The sequence below is a fragment of the Corvus kubaryi genome, unplaced genomic scaffold (assembly GCF_017639235.1).
Source record: "Corvus kubaryi isolate FWS band 111438036 unplaced genomic scaffold, C.kubaryi_AGA036_p1.0 74, whole genome shotgun sequence".
NCBI classification, from domain to species: Eukaryota; Metazoa; Chordata; class Aves; order Passeriformes; family Corvidae; genus Corvus; species Corvus kubaryi.
In genome coordinates, this window is record NW_024582061.1 from 396,380 (window position 1) to 411,680 (window position 15,301).

At 43.4% G+C, this 15,301-nt stretch overlaps 1 protein-coding gene across 8 annotated transcripts in view; it reads right to left on the reverse strand.

Annotated features, from left to right (window-relative positions):
• Positions 1-15,301, reverse strand: part of PHF21B (PHD finger protein 21B) — a 181,249-nt gene that overhangs the window by 36,368 nt on the left and 129,580 nt on the right. For 6 of the 8 annotated variants that reach the window (XM_042050613.1, XM_042050616.1, XM_042050618.1 and 3 more), the window contains one exon: positions 5,273-5,365. The exons of the other annotated variants lie outside the window; for them this stretch is intronic. In XM_042050613.1, the coding sequence (XP_041906547.1) occupies positions 5,273-5,365 (93 nt within the window). The remainder of the gene's footprint in view (positions 1-5,272; positions 5,366-15,301) is intronic. 8 annotated transcript variants of the gene reach the window in all.

Here is a 15,301-nt window from a genome sequence, read left to right on the forward strand (position 1 = left end):
GTGCTTCTCCCCAAAGGAAAAGACGAGAGAAGAAATAGCTTACAACAGATATTCATCTTGGTGCTTAACACATTACCAGAAGGTGCTTCAATTACAGTGACAAGCATGGTATAAGAGCTTATATACAATAAAACAGATTAATAACTATATTTATTAAGAGCTACAGGTTCAGCCAGGCCTCTGCAAACCTTTTTTGCTTGTTTTCTGCATGCATACAATGAATATTAAATACTGTTGCTTGGTTGCTTACCACACTGATTAAGTTACCTTCAATCAGGTTAGCTCCTCCTCCAGTAGCATTCCAACAAATTCCTCTGGAAGTGCTGAGAGTTATATACCAGAAAGTTTCACAACATCCCTTAGGTTTAGTCCCTTCCCCCTGCTATTGTAAAAACAACTTTACCCAATTCCATTATTCCTTTCTCAATCAAACAATAAAGTAGACTTGTCTCTCCACTGCATGATTCTGCCATAACTTTTTATACAAACATGTATGTCTGTGAGCTTCTTTTCTATTTTCATGAAAGACTGACTTGCATTTAGTAATACTTTTCCACTTTCCAATGGCTATGTAGTTTTAACACATTACACTTAAAAATAATAGGGTTTTTTTTTTAAACTCATGATGCAAACAGAGAGAGACTTTGCCACAGACCAGCCTATTTCTTCTACAGTACACAGTGGCATCCCAAAATTTGAGTTCTGTCTATAAGGAATTATTTTCCTATCAAGAAATCTTCCAGAAGCCCTACCACTGAGAAAGTCAGGAGCAGTGCCTGGCTTTGCTACACATGTGAAGAGAAGCAGCAGCTACCAGTAGAAATGTGCTCATGAGAACTATGACATGAAATTTTAAAATAGGAATGTGTGTTTAACTTTTGAGACTCTGGCTGGGCTCACATGGTACCCAGTGAAGAATAAATGCACTCTAAGATAACAGAGCCTGTCCCAAGGCAGCCAGCCCAGTGACCACATTCAGACCCTACTGAATTACACATTAAAGTCACTACAGAAGATAAAAACTAAGCAGTATCTGACAGCAGAACTGGGTAGAGTCGATTGAAACATACATGTTTCACCTAAGGCCCTGTGAGTACCTGTTTGTTTTCACCACTAGCCTGTGTGATCTCTCCAATGCAGACACTGCTCTGCTCTAAGCAGCAGTGTCATGAGCAAAGCCATCCCAAACTGTGCCTTCAACCAGTACTGGAAAGATAGGTCATGGAAATAGCATTGTAATCTGATTTAACTGCCATTCAAAATGTCACAGTCTCTCCATTAATTTGAATGAGGATTGGACTGGGCCCAAATTACTGACAACAAAACAGAAAATTTATTTTAATATCTTTACTTTTTCATTTAAAATCTTCCTGTTGAAGAACAGAAAATAACATTTCACATGTACCTCCAGGTGGCTACAGTACAACTTATATTTGTCTGTAAACCAGTTCAAATTAGACAGAATCTTTGCTCTGCAGCTGGAAATTGGAACTCAACCTGACAGAATGCCATCCCCTCCGTAGAGCAGATGGGTGCCATAAAGAAGAGGAGTAGCTCAGGATTATCACAGTGTTTGAGTAGAGGACGTCTAGGATTCTCTTCTTAAAGTGCAGTAGAGAGTCTGCAGTTTCAAAGCATCTCACCCAGCTGGAAACCTCAAAGACCAAAGTAAGAAGAGAAAGACTATCTGGACTTAGCTTCTCAAACATCACAGCTCCTTTATTTGATGAAAGCAAAAAATAACTTCATATTCTGGAAGAAAAATAAAAAGAACAAATGTCCGCCAAAGAAGCTTGTTTTGGCAAATAATGAATGCTTAAACAATATTGTTTGTATTGTACAATGAACTTGTAAGTAATGTTTGTTTGCTCACCACTTAATTAGCGGTTCTAAGTGATGGGATTTTGCTGCCATTTGTGAATGTGCAAATTTTGAAACTTCGTTCCCCAGATGGAAAAGCTCCCAGGGGGTCATATCATAAACCCATTCAAATGAACAAAACAAATGACAAGTATCTGTACAAATCTGGAAAATGAGGGCGCTGTATGCATTGTTTTATGTAAGTCTTGTTAAATGCCTCGGTTTACTTGTGTGGTATGTTTTTGCTTGACTGCATAAGGGTAAATCAAAAGAGGCTGTCAAGATGAGGAGCATGAAAGTGTCAAATATATCAAACTCCTTTAGACATGATGAGGACGCTCAAAATGGAGGAGTCCCCTCTTTCTGTCCAGCCAGCCTGGTAAAATTTATGCCTACCTGTAAATCTAAAGGGAATCTGAAATCCCAAAGAAATAATGAGACTGGCCAAAAGGAGAAATGCCAGGGAGCACTTGGTGTGCTGCCAGGAATGCAGATACTGACCTGGATTTTACCCAGTTATCTACATGTACCTGAGATAGAAGTGCAATCTGTCCACTTTAGAGGAAAGCCACTCATAGAGGATGATTCAGAGATAAGTAGGCTCCTAAAATGGCAGGAATCCCAAAAGGGCTCCACCCAGGCCTTCCACCCCTCCACAGACCTGCAGAGAAGCAGCACATGCAGCCCAAAAGATTAGGTGAGTGCGACTGTACCTGCTACTGCACTTGCACAAGCTACACCTGCACTCACCTGCTTGAGTAAATGGACACAGCTGCTGGAGCACAGAAGCCTTTGCTGCTCTGGTTTCATCACTGTAGGGCTCTACACACTTCACTGTCACAACTAGATTTGGCAGAGATGGAGATCGGGGAAGGTTCCATCCTTTCCAGAACAAGATTGAGCCATAGGTAACATCCCAGAGTCTGGATACGGCACTGCTTTCTTTCCCTGTGAAATATTCCAAATTCTTGGTAGAGGACTGATGAATATGGTTCTACTGTCCCAGTAATTTGCTGCTACATGGGCAACCAAAGTAAAGGTTTTAGCAGATGCCAAACCCAGCTGGACTCCGCTTGTTGGTATGCTTGAGAGACAGGAATTTGCGTCTCTGAAAGTCAGTCCTAGAATGGCAGGATTGTGCCAGTAACTCACAGCACGGTATGGGGCCTTGCCTGTCATCCACAGGGACAAAAGGAGGTTAGTGGCCAGCCTGGTCTGTAACTTTTATCTAGCATCAGACCAAGTCTGATGAAAAAAAGCTGAGGACATGGTCTGTGACGAGGTTTAATTCTGAACAATTTCCAGCTCCTACTGGAAGATAATATACACCCCTTAATTTCCAAAATAATTTTTAATTAAGTGCTTGTCTTCACAAAACTACAAGGAAGAAGAGTGAAGGAGATGTTTCTTACCATAACACCTGTATGGTATCACATGGCCTTGCTTCCTGGAATTTTTATATTTCCATCTGAAGTTTCCAGTTCTCCTGGAGCAGAGGTGACTACGCACTCATGCTACAGTTCTTACAAAGGACAGCCTTCACAGTGACACAGTGCTGCAGATGACTTACAGTAGCCTCCCAGGTCACCTGCATCCAGCTCTACCTGGGGAATGACAGCTTGACACCACTCTGGTTAATGGCTATATTTAATCTATTTTCAAGACATCTGACTATTTAATTAGAAGCCAAACTTTCCACTTGTAGATGAAAACCTGGTATCTCTGAAGACATCAAGCACAAAGTTTTGATGGATGGAGGGAGTTCCCCACTAGGAAACTATATGGAAATTTTAAACTTCTCTGTGAGCTTGGAGGGGAGAGGAACATATGGATCATGAAGATGTGCAAAAGAGGACTGGTGTGTAAATGGGACAGGCTGTTGCTGAAAAAGCTGGCCTGTTGCTGGCCTGTGAAAAAGCCAGAAAAAACTCAGGGCATAAGACATACCCCCAATAACATGGTAATACATAACAGCTGCCTACTTCATTTTCAATTTTGTCAGAAATGAGGTTGCTAGGTAGTTATTGCCCATTCTATCCATATGAAATATTCACTAAACAGAAAAGTTAGTGAACTATGGCTCAGGGCAGCCAAGAAAGCACTAGTAGTTCATTAGTATTAAGTATGATTGCATAAACAGGTCTGAAATGGAAACTGTACCAGGAAGGGAGTGAAACAAAGCAGGATACAAACAAAAATATTGCCATGAGCTAAAAAGCAAGACAGAAAGGATGTGTTCTTTTCAAAAAGCTGAGGAAATCAGTTTCCTCCACTTTTTCCAATTCTTCAAAATTGGATCTAGCACTGAATGAAATTTTTTTCTATTTAATAAAAGCATAGAGCATTGGTACTTCTCTAAGTGCAGCATTTGCAATGCCATCACCATTGCTGAAGCACAACCTAAGTGATAATTTAGGCCCTGTTACAGCTCTTGGACCTCATCTATTTTCAGGAGCAATCTGCTCATCTTTGACACCCCAAAATGGCAGAAATCAAAATGTTATTACAAGGTAAGAACAACTGAAAAGCAAAGTCTTGAACTTGATAAGAAAACTATAACCTCACTTTATGTTCCCAACTCTGCCTTCCACAATATGTAAAGAGAGAATTTAAGAACTTTATATTGCAAATACTTCTTCCTCCAAGTAAATTTAGCTCACAGATCTTCTACTAGATTCTGCCACTAAAAAAAAACGGGAAAAAAAGAAAGGAACAATAGGAAGAATATACGTCATCAACACTTTTCTAGTGTTCATATATGAGAAAGAGAGCTCTAAGGGCCACAGTGGGAGAAATATATTTATACTTAATAATCATGAATGTGAAAAGCAAACCACTTGTTGAAAATGACATCCAAAAATTTTGAGAAAGAGGGTTGAAATGGGGAATAAAGTGTATAGTTGTAGAAACAGTGATGGGTGTTCAGAAAAGAAAACAGTTTAAAACATTTTAAAAACCAGTGAGTGCAACTCCCCTTTCACTCTTACCCAGAGAGTCTTTCCTCGGTCTGGTACCTGGGTTAGCTGGGCCAAAACTTTGTATTGGGATTTGAAGGCAAGTAAGTCAGTGAAACAGAACGTGGGTTTAAATCTTGAGCAGGAAGGTTAACACTTCCACCAGTTCTTTTACTTACAGAATTGTAGATTTTCACTTCTGTGATTTGTGATTCATCTTTAAAGCATAAATTTACATTCCACCATATGTATTTTGTTCTTCCACAATGACTCTATTTGATTTTTTATGGCTTTTCATTGTGCTATCAGTAGGTTCCCAGAAGAATTTTTTTTCCTGGATTGAAGAAAACTCAACTCTGCAAAATCAGTGTGCTGACACACCCAGGCCTAGGCACTAGACAGAAGCAGAGAATATGTACAAAATGACACAACCCCCTCTTTGAAGCTGTATTATGTACCTGAGGTAGCACTGCTGGTCCTTGTCCTGCCAACCTCTGCAAGGAGCTGACCTGAGGAACTTTAATGGGCACTGCAGTGATAGTTCCCAAAGTCTGTTGGAAGAAAAACATTTGAACAGAGCTTAAAACAATTGCAAATCTTTCCCAGACACAATCTCTCCGAGCCAGAAGTTCCCTTCCAGCTCTTTTTCTCTTCCCAGCTACCATGACTGCAGGCTCTGTAGGCACCAGACTGTTTTCGAAAGAGATCTGAAATGCACCACAGGGACGTGCATGGGTACGATGATGCATTTCATGGTAGCCAGGGTCACAAAAAGATGTTTGCTGTGCCTCAGGAAGTAGTGAATACTGAATTATTAAAATGGAAAGCTGCCTATAAATATACTACAGCACACTGCCACACAACATTCAGCTAAGGTGACATCCATTTGGGCCAACACAGCACCTATTACTATCCATGTTTATTTTCATTACCCTTTTCTTAGTTGTATACCAAATTTATTCAAAGCTTATTTAAGATAGGATGGAATAAATGGATGGCTTATAAATTTATGATTGGGCCATATGCGTAAAGAAGATAGCTAACTTTTCCTATTTAACCTCTTTCATTCCTTCATCCCTGATTTCAATTAATAGAATCATGGAATGGCTTGGATTGGAAGGGACCTTAAAGATCACCCAATTTCACCCCCACCATGGGCAGGGACACTTTCCACGAGACCAGGTTGCTCCAAGCCCCATCCAATATGGCCTTGGACATTTCCAGGGATGGGGAAACCACAGCCTCTAACCAAAACTTCATACTTTGGTTAACTGGCCAATATTCTTAAGGCAAACTTGTAACTTTTATCTAGCACTTCTTTATTGCTGTTGGGACAACATGGCAATATAAGCAAGCAGATGATTGTCATTATAACAGCGAGAGACACGTAGTCACCGAACACAAAAACTTATCAGGCCGTTAGAAATACCTAATAAGGTAAAAAATACAGATTCAACTGAATTTCTCTAAATTTAACTCTGCTCTAAACCAAGGTTTTTGATCACAGTTAGCATGATAAAATATGCTATTATTACCCCAATCTGGTAATGAAATCTGTCAGTAGAAAAGACACTATAATATAATCAGCTCAAGGAAAGTGAAACTGTCATATCCATGCTGATATGTTCTCCTCAGACCTCAGCCACAGAGTGGCAAAACAGTTTCTTCATTCTGTCTCCAGTGTTTGATAAGAAATAACAAGTGTTTTCAGGCAGAATATTCGTAACAAACTCCTCCTAAAACGTTTATATCTTCACCTCTGCTACTCCTGTCAGAGACATTTGGGGGTGTGATGTTGCATATTCAGCAAAGATTAACATTTGAAGAAAAATTGCCTGAATGAAACAACAGGGAGAGCTGAACAGTAATAAACATGCAAGACAATTTTTCTTGAGTACTCATGGATTACCAGTACCCTGGATTTTCCATGGGAAAATATACTCCATTAAAATTCTGTCTCAAGCCAAGAGAAGGGGGAAAGGGGGAAGAGAGAGCAGCATGTCCATCCATGGATGATAGAACAAGTTAAGTTATACCTTCCTTTAGAAATAAAGGTTCTGGCAGCAGGATGAGGAACAGAAGGGGGTATTTCTGCCACAGTTTCCTTATAGGGTGACACATGGACTAAAAACAATGGGAAGGATCTGACTGAACAACTTCTTTGCCTTGTCTACCCTATCACACCCTCACACATTGGCAAGAATAATGTGATGAACCACTGTAGTCTGGGGAGAAGGAGAAATTGAGCTGCCACCTGCTGCTATGGGCATTTATTAGACTTATCACAACTTCCTGCTTAATATTAGCATGAACTGTAATCAATTCAGCCCAGATTCAGATTTTTAGGGTAAATACTAAAGTGAACTTTCCAACCCATGCTACAGAAAGCTTATCACAAGTAGGATCTACATTTTCCTACTATCCCAAATGAGATTTCTTTCACCACGCAGTGAAGTCCAAGGTTTACCTGGAAACATCAGGGGCACCACAACTTCTCCTGGGCTGTATAGATACCCTCTACAGAAAGTTAAAACAAGAAGTTCTTCCTTCTGGAAAGTTGAGCCTTAAAGACTGCTGCCTCCAACCTTGCAAACACACATCCTAATATTCTTATTCCTATAGATACACAAGGATTTGCAAAGATTTTCAAACTGGACAACAAAATACTTAGTGATTGGCATGGTGGTCAGTCCAAGGTTGGACTTGATGATCTTGGAGGTCTTTTCCAACCTTAATGACTCTGTGATTCCATTAAAATACAAAGTGCTGATACTGAATGAAATTGGAAACTGATTATAAAGATAAGAATCAAATTACTGAGCTGTTAAATAAGATAGAGTTATCAGTTGTTAAGATGCACAAAAAACTCCATGTCTAAGCAACAAAGCTCTTCTCTTGTAATTCTTCAAATATCTCCAGGGAATAAAAACCAACCAAGCAACCGTGTCTAGAACAAAATGACTCTGTCCTATGAGGAAGGAGCTCATGTCAGCCCCTGGGTGCACTGCTAGGCCAATTCTGGTTCAAGTTTCAAAACAGCGAATGATTGAGACAAAAGAAATGGGAATGAGAAAACAAACAAGAAACATGATGAAACTACTCTGCACTGTTCTCTCAGCTTCACTTGACGGCAAAGTCAGGATGAACCGTCTGTGGGTAGCTGAGAAATGACCTACCATTAGTTCTGTCACCTGCACTTTCAAAAATTTAATCAGATTTATTTTCCTAAAGTAGGAGTTCTGCAGAGAACTTAAAAGTACAAATCCAAATAATGGCATTCTTAAGTTATGAAATTTCCAGTGACAAAGACGCAGCCTTCTGTTGACAAATGGTTTCATAGTAAGGATCTGTTATTTAATATTCAAGGAAAAAAATCTCAACTAGAAAATCACAGAAATCATATGGCCAAGGAAAAAATCAGAACTTCCATCTCACATTAGTATTAACACTACAGTATGTTCAGATAGAGAGACATCTAAGAAACTATTTTATTTTTCACTATTTACATTGTTTTGTTATTGTTTCCCAGCTTGGGCATAAATAGCTCAAGCTATTTTATCAGCAGAATTCAATAACCTCTGTACTTTCCCTGTAACACATTTCATCTGTTATGTCAGGGTACTTCGCCTAGGTCAGTATTATTGTCTCCCTTTTATTCATCAAAAAACCCTAGATTTAGAGGTAAAATGGTATGGTTAAGGCTAGACTGTTGGGCAGGTGGAAATGTAAGCCAGACTTCCAGTGTCTTATCCATGTGACTGATTAACCTCATCTCATCTGTGCATGGAGAGCTCCATCCAAATGGCCTAATTTTTAGGCAGACCAGGATGTCTCCATGACAATGGGTGAAAGAAGTGAAGTATGAAACAGGGAATCCCAGTTGCGGTCTCTGCAATGAAGGAGGCGCAGGTGCCAGAATGGGTGATTGGGTAGTTTGTCTCTGGGTACAATTTACACTGCTTTGCTCTTGTTCAAACTGTACATAAACAAGAAGATAAAACCACTTGCCTGGGAAATAAAAATGGAAGCATCCTTATCTGATGCCCTTGGCCACGCAATGAGAACTGGACAAATTTCCCATGGCTCAAGCTACACCAGGTCAAATCTTGCTCACACTCCCCTTCATACATCAGCCCAAGCTGGTCCCTCAGCTCAAGCCCGTGGGCTTCAAGAGGTGACTAATCAAGATACCTCCTCAACAAACAGAAAAATTAACTTTTGTTCGTCCTGTTAGCAGAGCAACCTGTTTTCATGCCCTGACTGTCCAGGCCATGGTGAGCCTGGTGGACCAAAGTCTTGCTACTCACCAATTCCACATTATCGCTTTTATCCATGAGGACCTTTTTCTTTGCTCCTTTTTTTTTCCAGTTTATCCAAAGAGCAAGCTGGTGCACATTCTTGTAAACCTCTAATTAACAAGTTGAAAAGACATTTTTCTGGAAATGTCTGATCTTTAAGCATTTTGTAAGAATTTAATCGATACAAGCAGAAATAATAATTTAAAAGATTATTTTATGAGTGCTGAATAGCAGCACTTTTGTAAAGATAAGTGAGTTTCTTATTTCTACATTTACAACTCTAAGCATTTTAATGAAAAAGGTCAATAAAATTCAAAGATAGCTCTGAATCTCCTCTATCTAAATCTACTTGGGCTTTTCTGGCGAGACCCAGAAACACCTACAATGTGAAGGGATGAGGGAAAGTGAAGAGCTTAGTTTCAGTTGGCTTCAGTTTGATTGTATGCATTTAAGCCAGACTTACTAACTTTATACAGTTGGGGTTTTTTTCAAATAAGAACAAATTCATCAGGTGTATTTCCTACTGTCTAATTCACTGAACTTTACATCCAGAAGCATTTTGGGAGCTAACGATCTTTTGCTAACTCCTACCTCAAGCTCCAGCCCTGGACTGGAACAGACAGCTCAACCCCTCCATCCCTCAGTGCAGGAGTTATTGGATGTTAGGGACTGAGTCCGGAGAGCTGGCCGGATAAACGACACGTACACCGATACGATTAAGCATCGTTCTCCCTTTATTGTTCAACCATGCCAACTTATATCTACTTTTGCAAAGATTCACGCCCAGTCCCTCTAGATGGCCTCTAATCAGCGCGGAAGCCGGCCAGCTGTATACCTTGCCAAGGACTCTCAGGGCTGCCTGCAGCCAGGTGCTTTCCAGGCCTGCCTGCAGGCAGGGGCCTGTTCAGGGGCTTTTCCTCAGTATCCTTGGGTTGTCCAATCTTTCCAGGGGTATCATACGCCCTTGTTCCATAAGGAATCCCTCTACACATCCCCTGTTTTCTTTTTGGGCAACCCAGGCCTGGTTGATAATCTTTTGCAGCCCTGCTTTGACGCAGGAAAAAATGCACCCAAATACTATCAAGCCTATTATAACTACAAATAGCAATCGTCAGCCTTCTATTACCAAGGTACACAGCCATCCGGTGATACCCAGACCCTTAAGCCAATCTCTAATAGGGTTGTCTGTCTCCCAAAGGTTGTGCAGGCCCCTCTGGAGGTCAGAGAGGTGCTTGTGAATTGAGACAGAGTGGTCAGAAAGATTCATACAGCACATACCTTGGAAATCTTCACAGCCATAGCTGTGGGCTAATGTAGAAAATCAATGGCTGCCCTTTTTTGTAATACCGCATGCCTAACACCAGTAACATCTGCGCTTAGCTCGTCAAGCATCTGCTAAGTTATGTTTAGTTCGTCCCTCTTCACCACACTGGAAACAGGCTACTCTGCCCATCCGGGGACCAGGAGATGGGCCAGCAGCCCTCGCCCCCCTTTTACTTTGCGCCCCTCCTGTCAGCGCTGCGGCGATGACTTGTCCCTGCTTTTGCAGGACATTCTGCAGCGTTGCAGTAAATGCAGCTGTTTGAGATGACTGCTCCGCACAGCTAGCATGCACAAGCATCTCGTTTACTCCTGCTCCCTGGGGCAGCATGGCAAGAATTGTCTTAGTTTGCTTATTAGCATTTTCAAAGGCAAGGGTCTGGAACATTTGCTCTTGGAGCTCTTCAGAGAGCTCAGTTGTGTCCTTCAAGGCTGCTGACAGATGGTCAATGAACTGACCATATGGCTCCGACAGCCCCTGTCGGACTGCCGCGTATGGAGGAGACTTCTTCTTTTCAGGTACTGACAACAAGGCTTTGTGGGCAAGAGTCTGTGACAAGTGATGAATGATTGTGGGCAGGGTCAGCTGCGTCACCGTCGCTCCATAAGCCCCACTCTCAGTTAGCATGTCAGCTTGGATTGCATACAGTGGGTCTTGAGTATCACCTTGGTGTTTGCTAGCTTCTTCTTGTGCTAGCTGCTTTCATGTTCGCTCCCAGAGCAGGAACTGTGAAGGGGTTAATAACAACTGTGCGATGCTGATGCAATCATTAGGACACAGGACATCTGCTGTAACAATAAACTGCATGATGCTCCGTGTAGCTTCGGACTGGAGGCCGTGCACGGTGACCGTTTGCTTCGCTTGCTGCAAGATCTTCCAGTCATGGGGCTCCCACCTTGCGGTGTGCCCCTGTATCAGTACAGGGCAGGCTAGAGCATCTACAGCTTGCCAATCTCCTTCAATGATTGCGTTACGGACAACTCCGTTCCATCTCCTTTGCAATGGATCAGTCCTCACCGTCGGGGCTGACGGAGGCAATAGCTGCATGTCCTCTTGCTGGGAGGGAAGGACTGTAGGCCCTGTGCCCGGTTCTCCCAATAGGAACGGAGGAATTCTGGTGGCCGTCTTGACCGGTGGGTCCACGGGATGCCACAGTACTGATGGTGTGGTTTCGCGAGCCCTAGACTCCAGCGCGTCCTGACGTGTAGACAATTCAGCAAGCTTCTTCATTACTTCATGCATCATCTCTCGGTGCTTCTCCTCCTCTTGGGGCTGACCCCTGGCAGCCCTGGCTGGCTCTGTCTCTGCAGGCGACAAAGCCATAGAGGCTGCTTCACAGTCGGATGATGATCCACTGTCCAGCAGAGGGGGGTAGTGTGCTGCCGTTTTCAGCCAGCAGCTAGGACCGCTTGCTTCTCCTCTGCTCGCCTGCACCCTGCCCCCAGAGTCGGGAGGCTCTGCTTCCGCCTTTGCTTGCAGTTCTCCCTCAGGCTTCTGCGGGGTAACTTCCTTCCCCGCCGGGTCCAGCAGCTCCCGCAGCAAGCGTACAGGCGCTGATGTCCCTTCATCGGTCGACCCGCGGTCAGCCCAAAGAATCGCGCAACCCTGGACTCTGCCCTGGCCTCCAGCCGCCGCTCTGTGAGACCCCTCTCCTCTTTCTTTTCTGAGGCCACCACCCCCCAGCGCCTCCATGGCTGCTGCGGCCACCTTCCTCTCTGCTTTCATTTCTGAGAGGGTATTAGTCAAAGCTCTCCATGTTAATCCAAGAGCTTTAGCTTCTTTACCTTCCTTTCTACCCTCAATTGTGAACTCCCATAGTCTGTTTCCAACTTCCCACCACTCTTCAGTCAAAAACAAAAGCGAAGTGCATTTCAAAAACCCTCGTTCCTGGGCCCATGTTATTAGGGCATAGAGATCTCAATCTTTTACAGTCTCGCCTCTCTTAGAGAGGATACCGGCTAGGAGACGAGTTGCAGCCTCGTACTCCATAGCTGTCTTACCTGCGGGGACTCGCTCGGCCGCACGAGCTCCAGTCTCCGGCACCACTCAGCTTTTTGCCAGGACACTCCCGCTCAAGCTCTCCAGGCTCCTCACCACCGGTGCGATGATTTGGAGTCTTGCCGCATTTAGGCAAACCGCATTTAAGCGAAACAAACTGTGTTTAGGCAAACTGCATTCAAGTGAAACGAACCGCATTTAAGCGAAATGAACTGTATTTAAGCAAGTAAGATCACTCGAGTCCCTGCTCGGGCGCCAGGCGTTAGGGACTGAGTCCGGAGAGCTGGCCAGATAAATGGCACGTACACCGATACGATTAAGCATCGTTCTCCCTTTATTGTTCAACTATGCCAACTTATATCTACTTTTGCAAAGATTCACGCCCAGTCCCTCTAGATGGCCTCTAATCAGCGTGGAAGCCGGCCAGTTTTATACCTTGCCAAGGACTCTCAGGGCTGCCTGCAGCCAGGTGCTTTCCAGGCCTGCCTGCAGGCAGGGGCCTGTTCAGGGGCTTTTCCTCAGCAACCTTGGGCTGTCCAATCTTTCCAGGGGTATCATATGCCCTTGTTCCATAAGGAATCCCTCTACAATTGGATAATGAACACATGTGGCCTGGGACACGAGACACTTCCCAACTCCCATCTTCAGTGACCTCCACAGGCAGACAGGGATCTGGCATGTCAGGGACACAGTTTTGGTTGAGCAATCCACAGATGCTCTCAGAGGGGAATGCAGCAGGCCCACTGTGGAGGGGACCTGCAATCTCCATTGGATAAGTATCATCCAGCAGCACATTCCAAAGGGTCACACTTCAAATTGCAAAAACAGGTGAAGGGATCTAAATTAAATCCTTTTCACTGGTCAGTTTACTCACTAAGAAAATAGTAATAACTTAAAACAGGAACACCAACTCAAGCCCCCAAGCAAGAGGACACAGTTGCATTAAAAGACAAAAAAAAAAAAAAGCAGTTCCTCCCATTCAACCAAAAGAAAATGAAAAGTTTGGGCAATATTGCCAAGTGCAGTTAAAAAAAAATCACTTATCACCATCATTTCTATTAATACCTTGCACTGTAACTACAGGAGTAACCAACAGGAGTTGGATTCAATGATCCTTGTGGGTCCCTTCCAAATCGGTATATTCTGTGAATCTCCTATGATTGTCCTGCATTAAATCAACACCATCCCAGGACAAAGGCTCTCAAAGACAACTGAAGGACAGAAGTGTGGGGAGAACAGCAAGTAGAAGACATAAGAAGTGAAACAAAGAAGTATGGCATGGACAGAGAATAAGTATTCAAAGGATGAAGTCTAGAGATGGTCAGAGGATAAAAGAATGCTGAGGCAGAAACAAGCATGAGACCTACATTGTCAGTGATCAGACTATGGGCCATATATTCGGTTTCCAGCTATTACGTTATGACTTATATCGTTAATCCCTGAGTTTTCAAATCTGGGACTATTTGCGATTTAAGCAAACTTCTGCCTTTCAGTCCTGAATGAATACACACACACACACAAACACATACACAAACACACACATATATACGTATGTATCTAGAGATGTGTATCTCTACTTTACTGAGAAGCATTTGCATTTTACTCAGTTTGGGTACATACATTTGTCAAACGATTGCTATGCTTGCTTTGAATTACAAATTGCTTTCCACACTCCTTTGGATGTACTAAAAAATGCTTAAGGACTTATTGCTACAATTCAGTATCTGTACAAATTCATTGCAGAGCTTGTGTCCATGAGCAGTTTAAGATTAGAACACAGATGTAAAGCTGTTAGGGGACATAACTGTCCTCCCATTCCAGAATTACACCAGGATAAGTAAAATCACTCCAATCAGTCACTGAAGAGAATCAGACTCATCCAGTAACAGAAGGTTAAAGAGACCCATAGTTCTACAGCACATTACCAAAATAAGAGCTTTGTTGGTGTGACCCATCCCACTGTGGGGCTGGGGCAGCGTGATGCCAATCAATCCCAGCCCATCCCCTGGATCAAATTTCCCAAAGAGGCAGACTCAGAGGGTGGGTCGAAGGGCGGCTCAGAAGCCTAAGCCGCACCCCCCCTGGGCGGCGCCTGGGTACAAGCCGCCTTCCCTGGTCCGGGAAAATTCTCGGTTACTCGGTTGTTCATTGGCTCTCTGTTATAACTCCCGCCTCTTGGTTTCCCCCAGTGGTTCATGTTACATTGTATCCTCCCCATGGCTTGTAACTCATTGGTTGTTTTACCCTTTCCCCGCGGTTTTCAAATTCCCTATAAAACTGAGGACAAGCCTCAGGGGAGGATCCCATCGCATTCCATCCCTTCCAAGCTTGTTCAGGTTGTGAAACTTCTAACAATAAACCTGTTAGGAGTCAGACCAGAACAGCCTCTCTCTTCCTTTGTCTTTGAGCTAACGTGAGCTGATCCCATCAGCTCCTGCTGTGTTTCCCTCTGCAAAAAGCCAGCTAGCTAGCTCAGCCAGCAGCTCTTTTCCTGATGCCCAAGTTGCTTCAGCAACGCACAGAAGAACGCAGCTGGACTGTCTCTGACCTGGGGCATGCCAGAGCTCGTGCCTCGAAGACAAGTACTGCGTTAGGTTGGCGCACCAAGTGTGGGGCTCACGCGAGTGAATCCCTGCGATGTCGTGGCTGTTGGTGGACAGTGATAAGAAGTGTCTTTGGACCTGCCAACGCCTCTCAGTGCAGTCTGCTCTGTTTTAGGAGCGGTGCCCTGAGAGAAGACTGCTAACTCCCACTGATTCTGCACTGAACTGACTTTGGAGAGCAGCCGTACCTCGGAGAACACCACCTGTGCTTTTTAATTTGGGACCGGACGCCTTTTAACTGATTTCTGAAATCTGTGCGAGTATCCC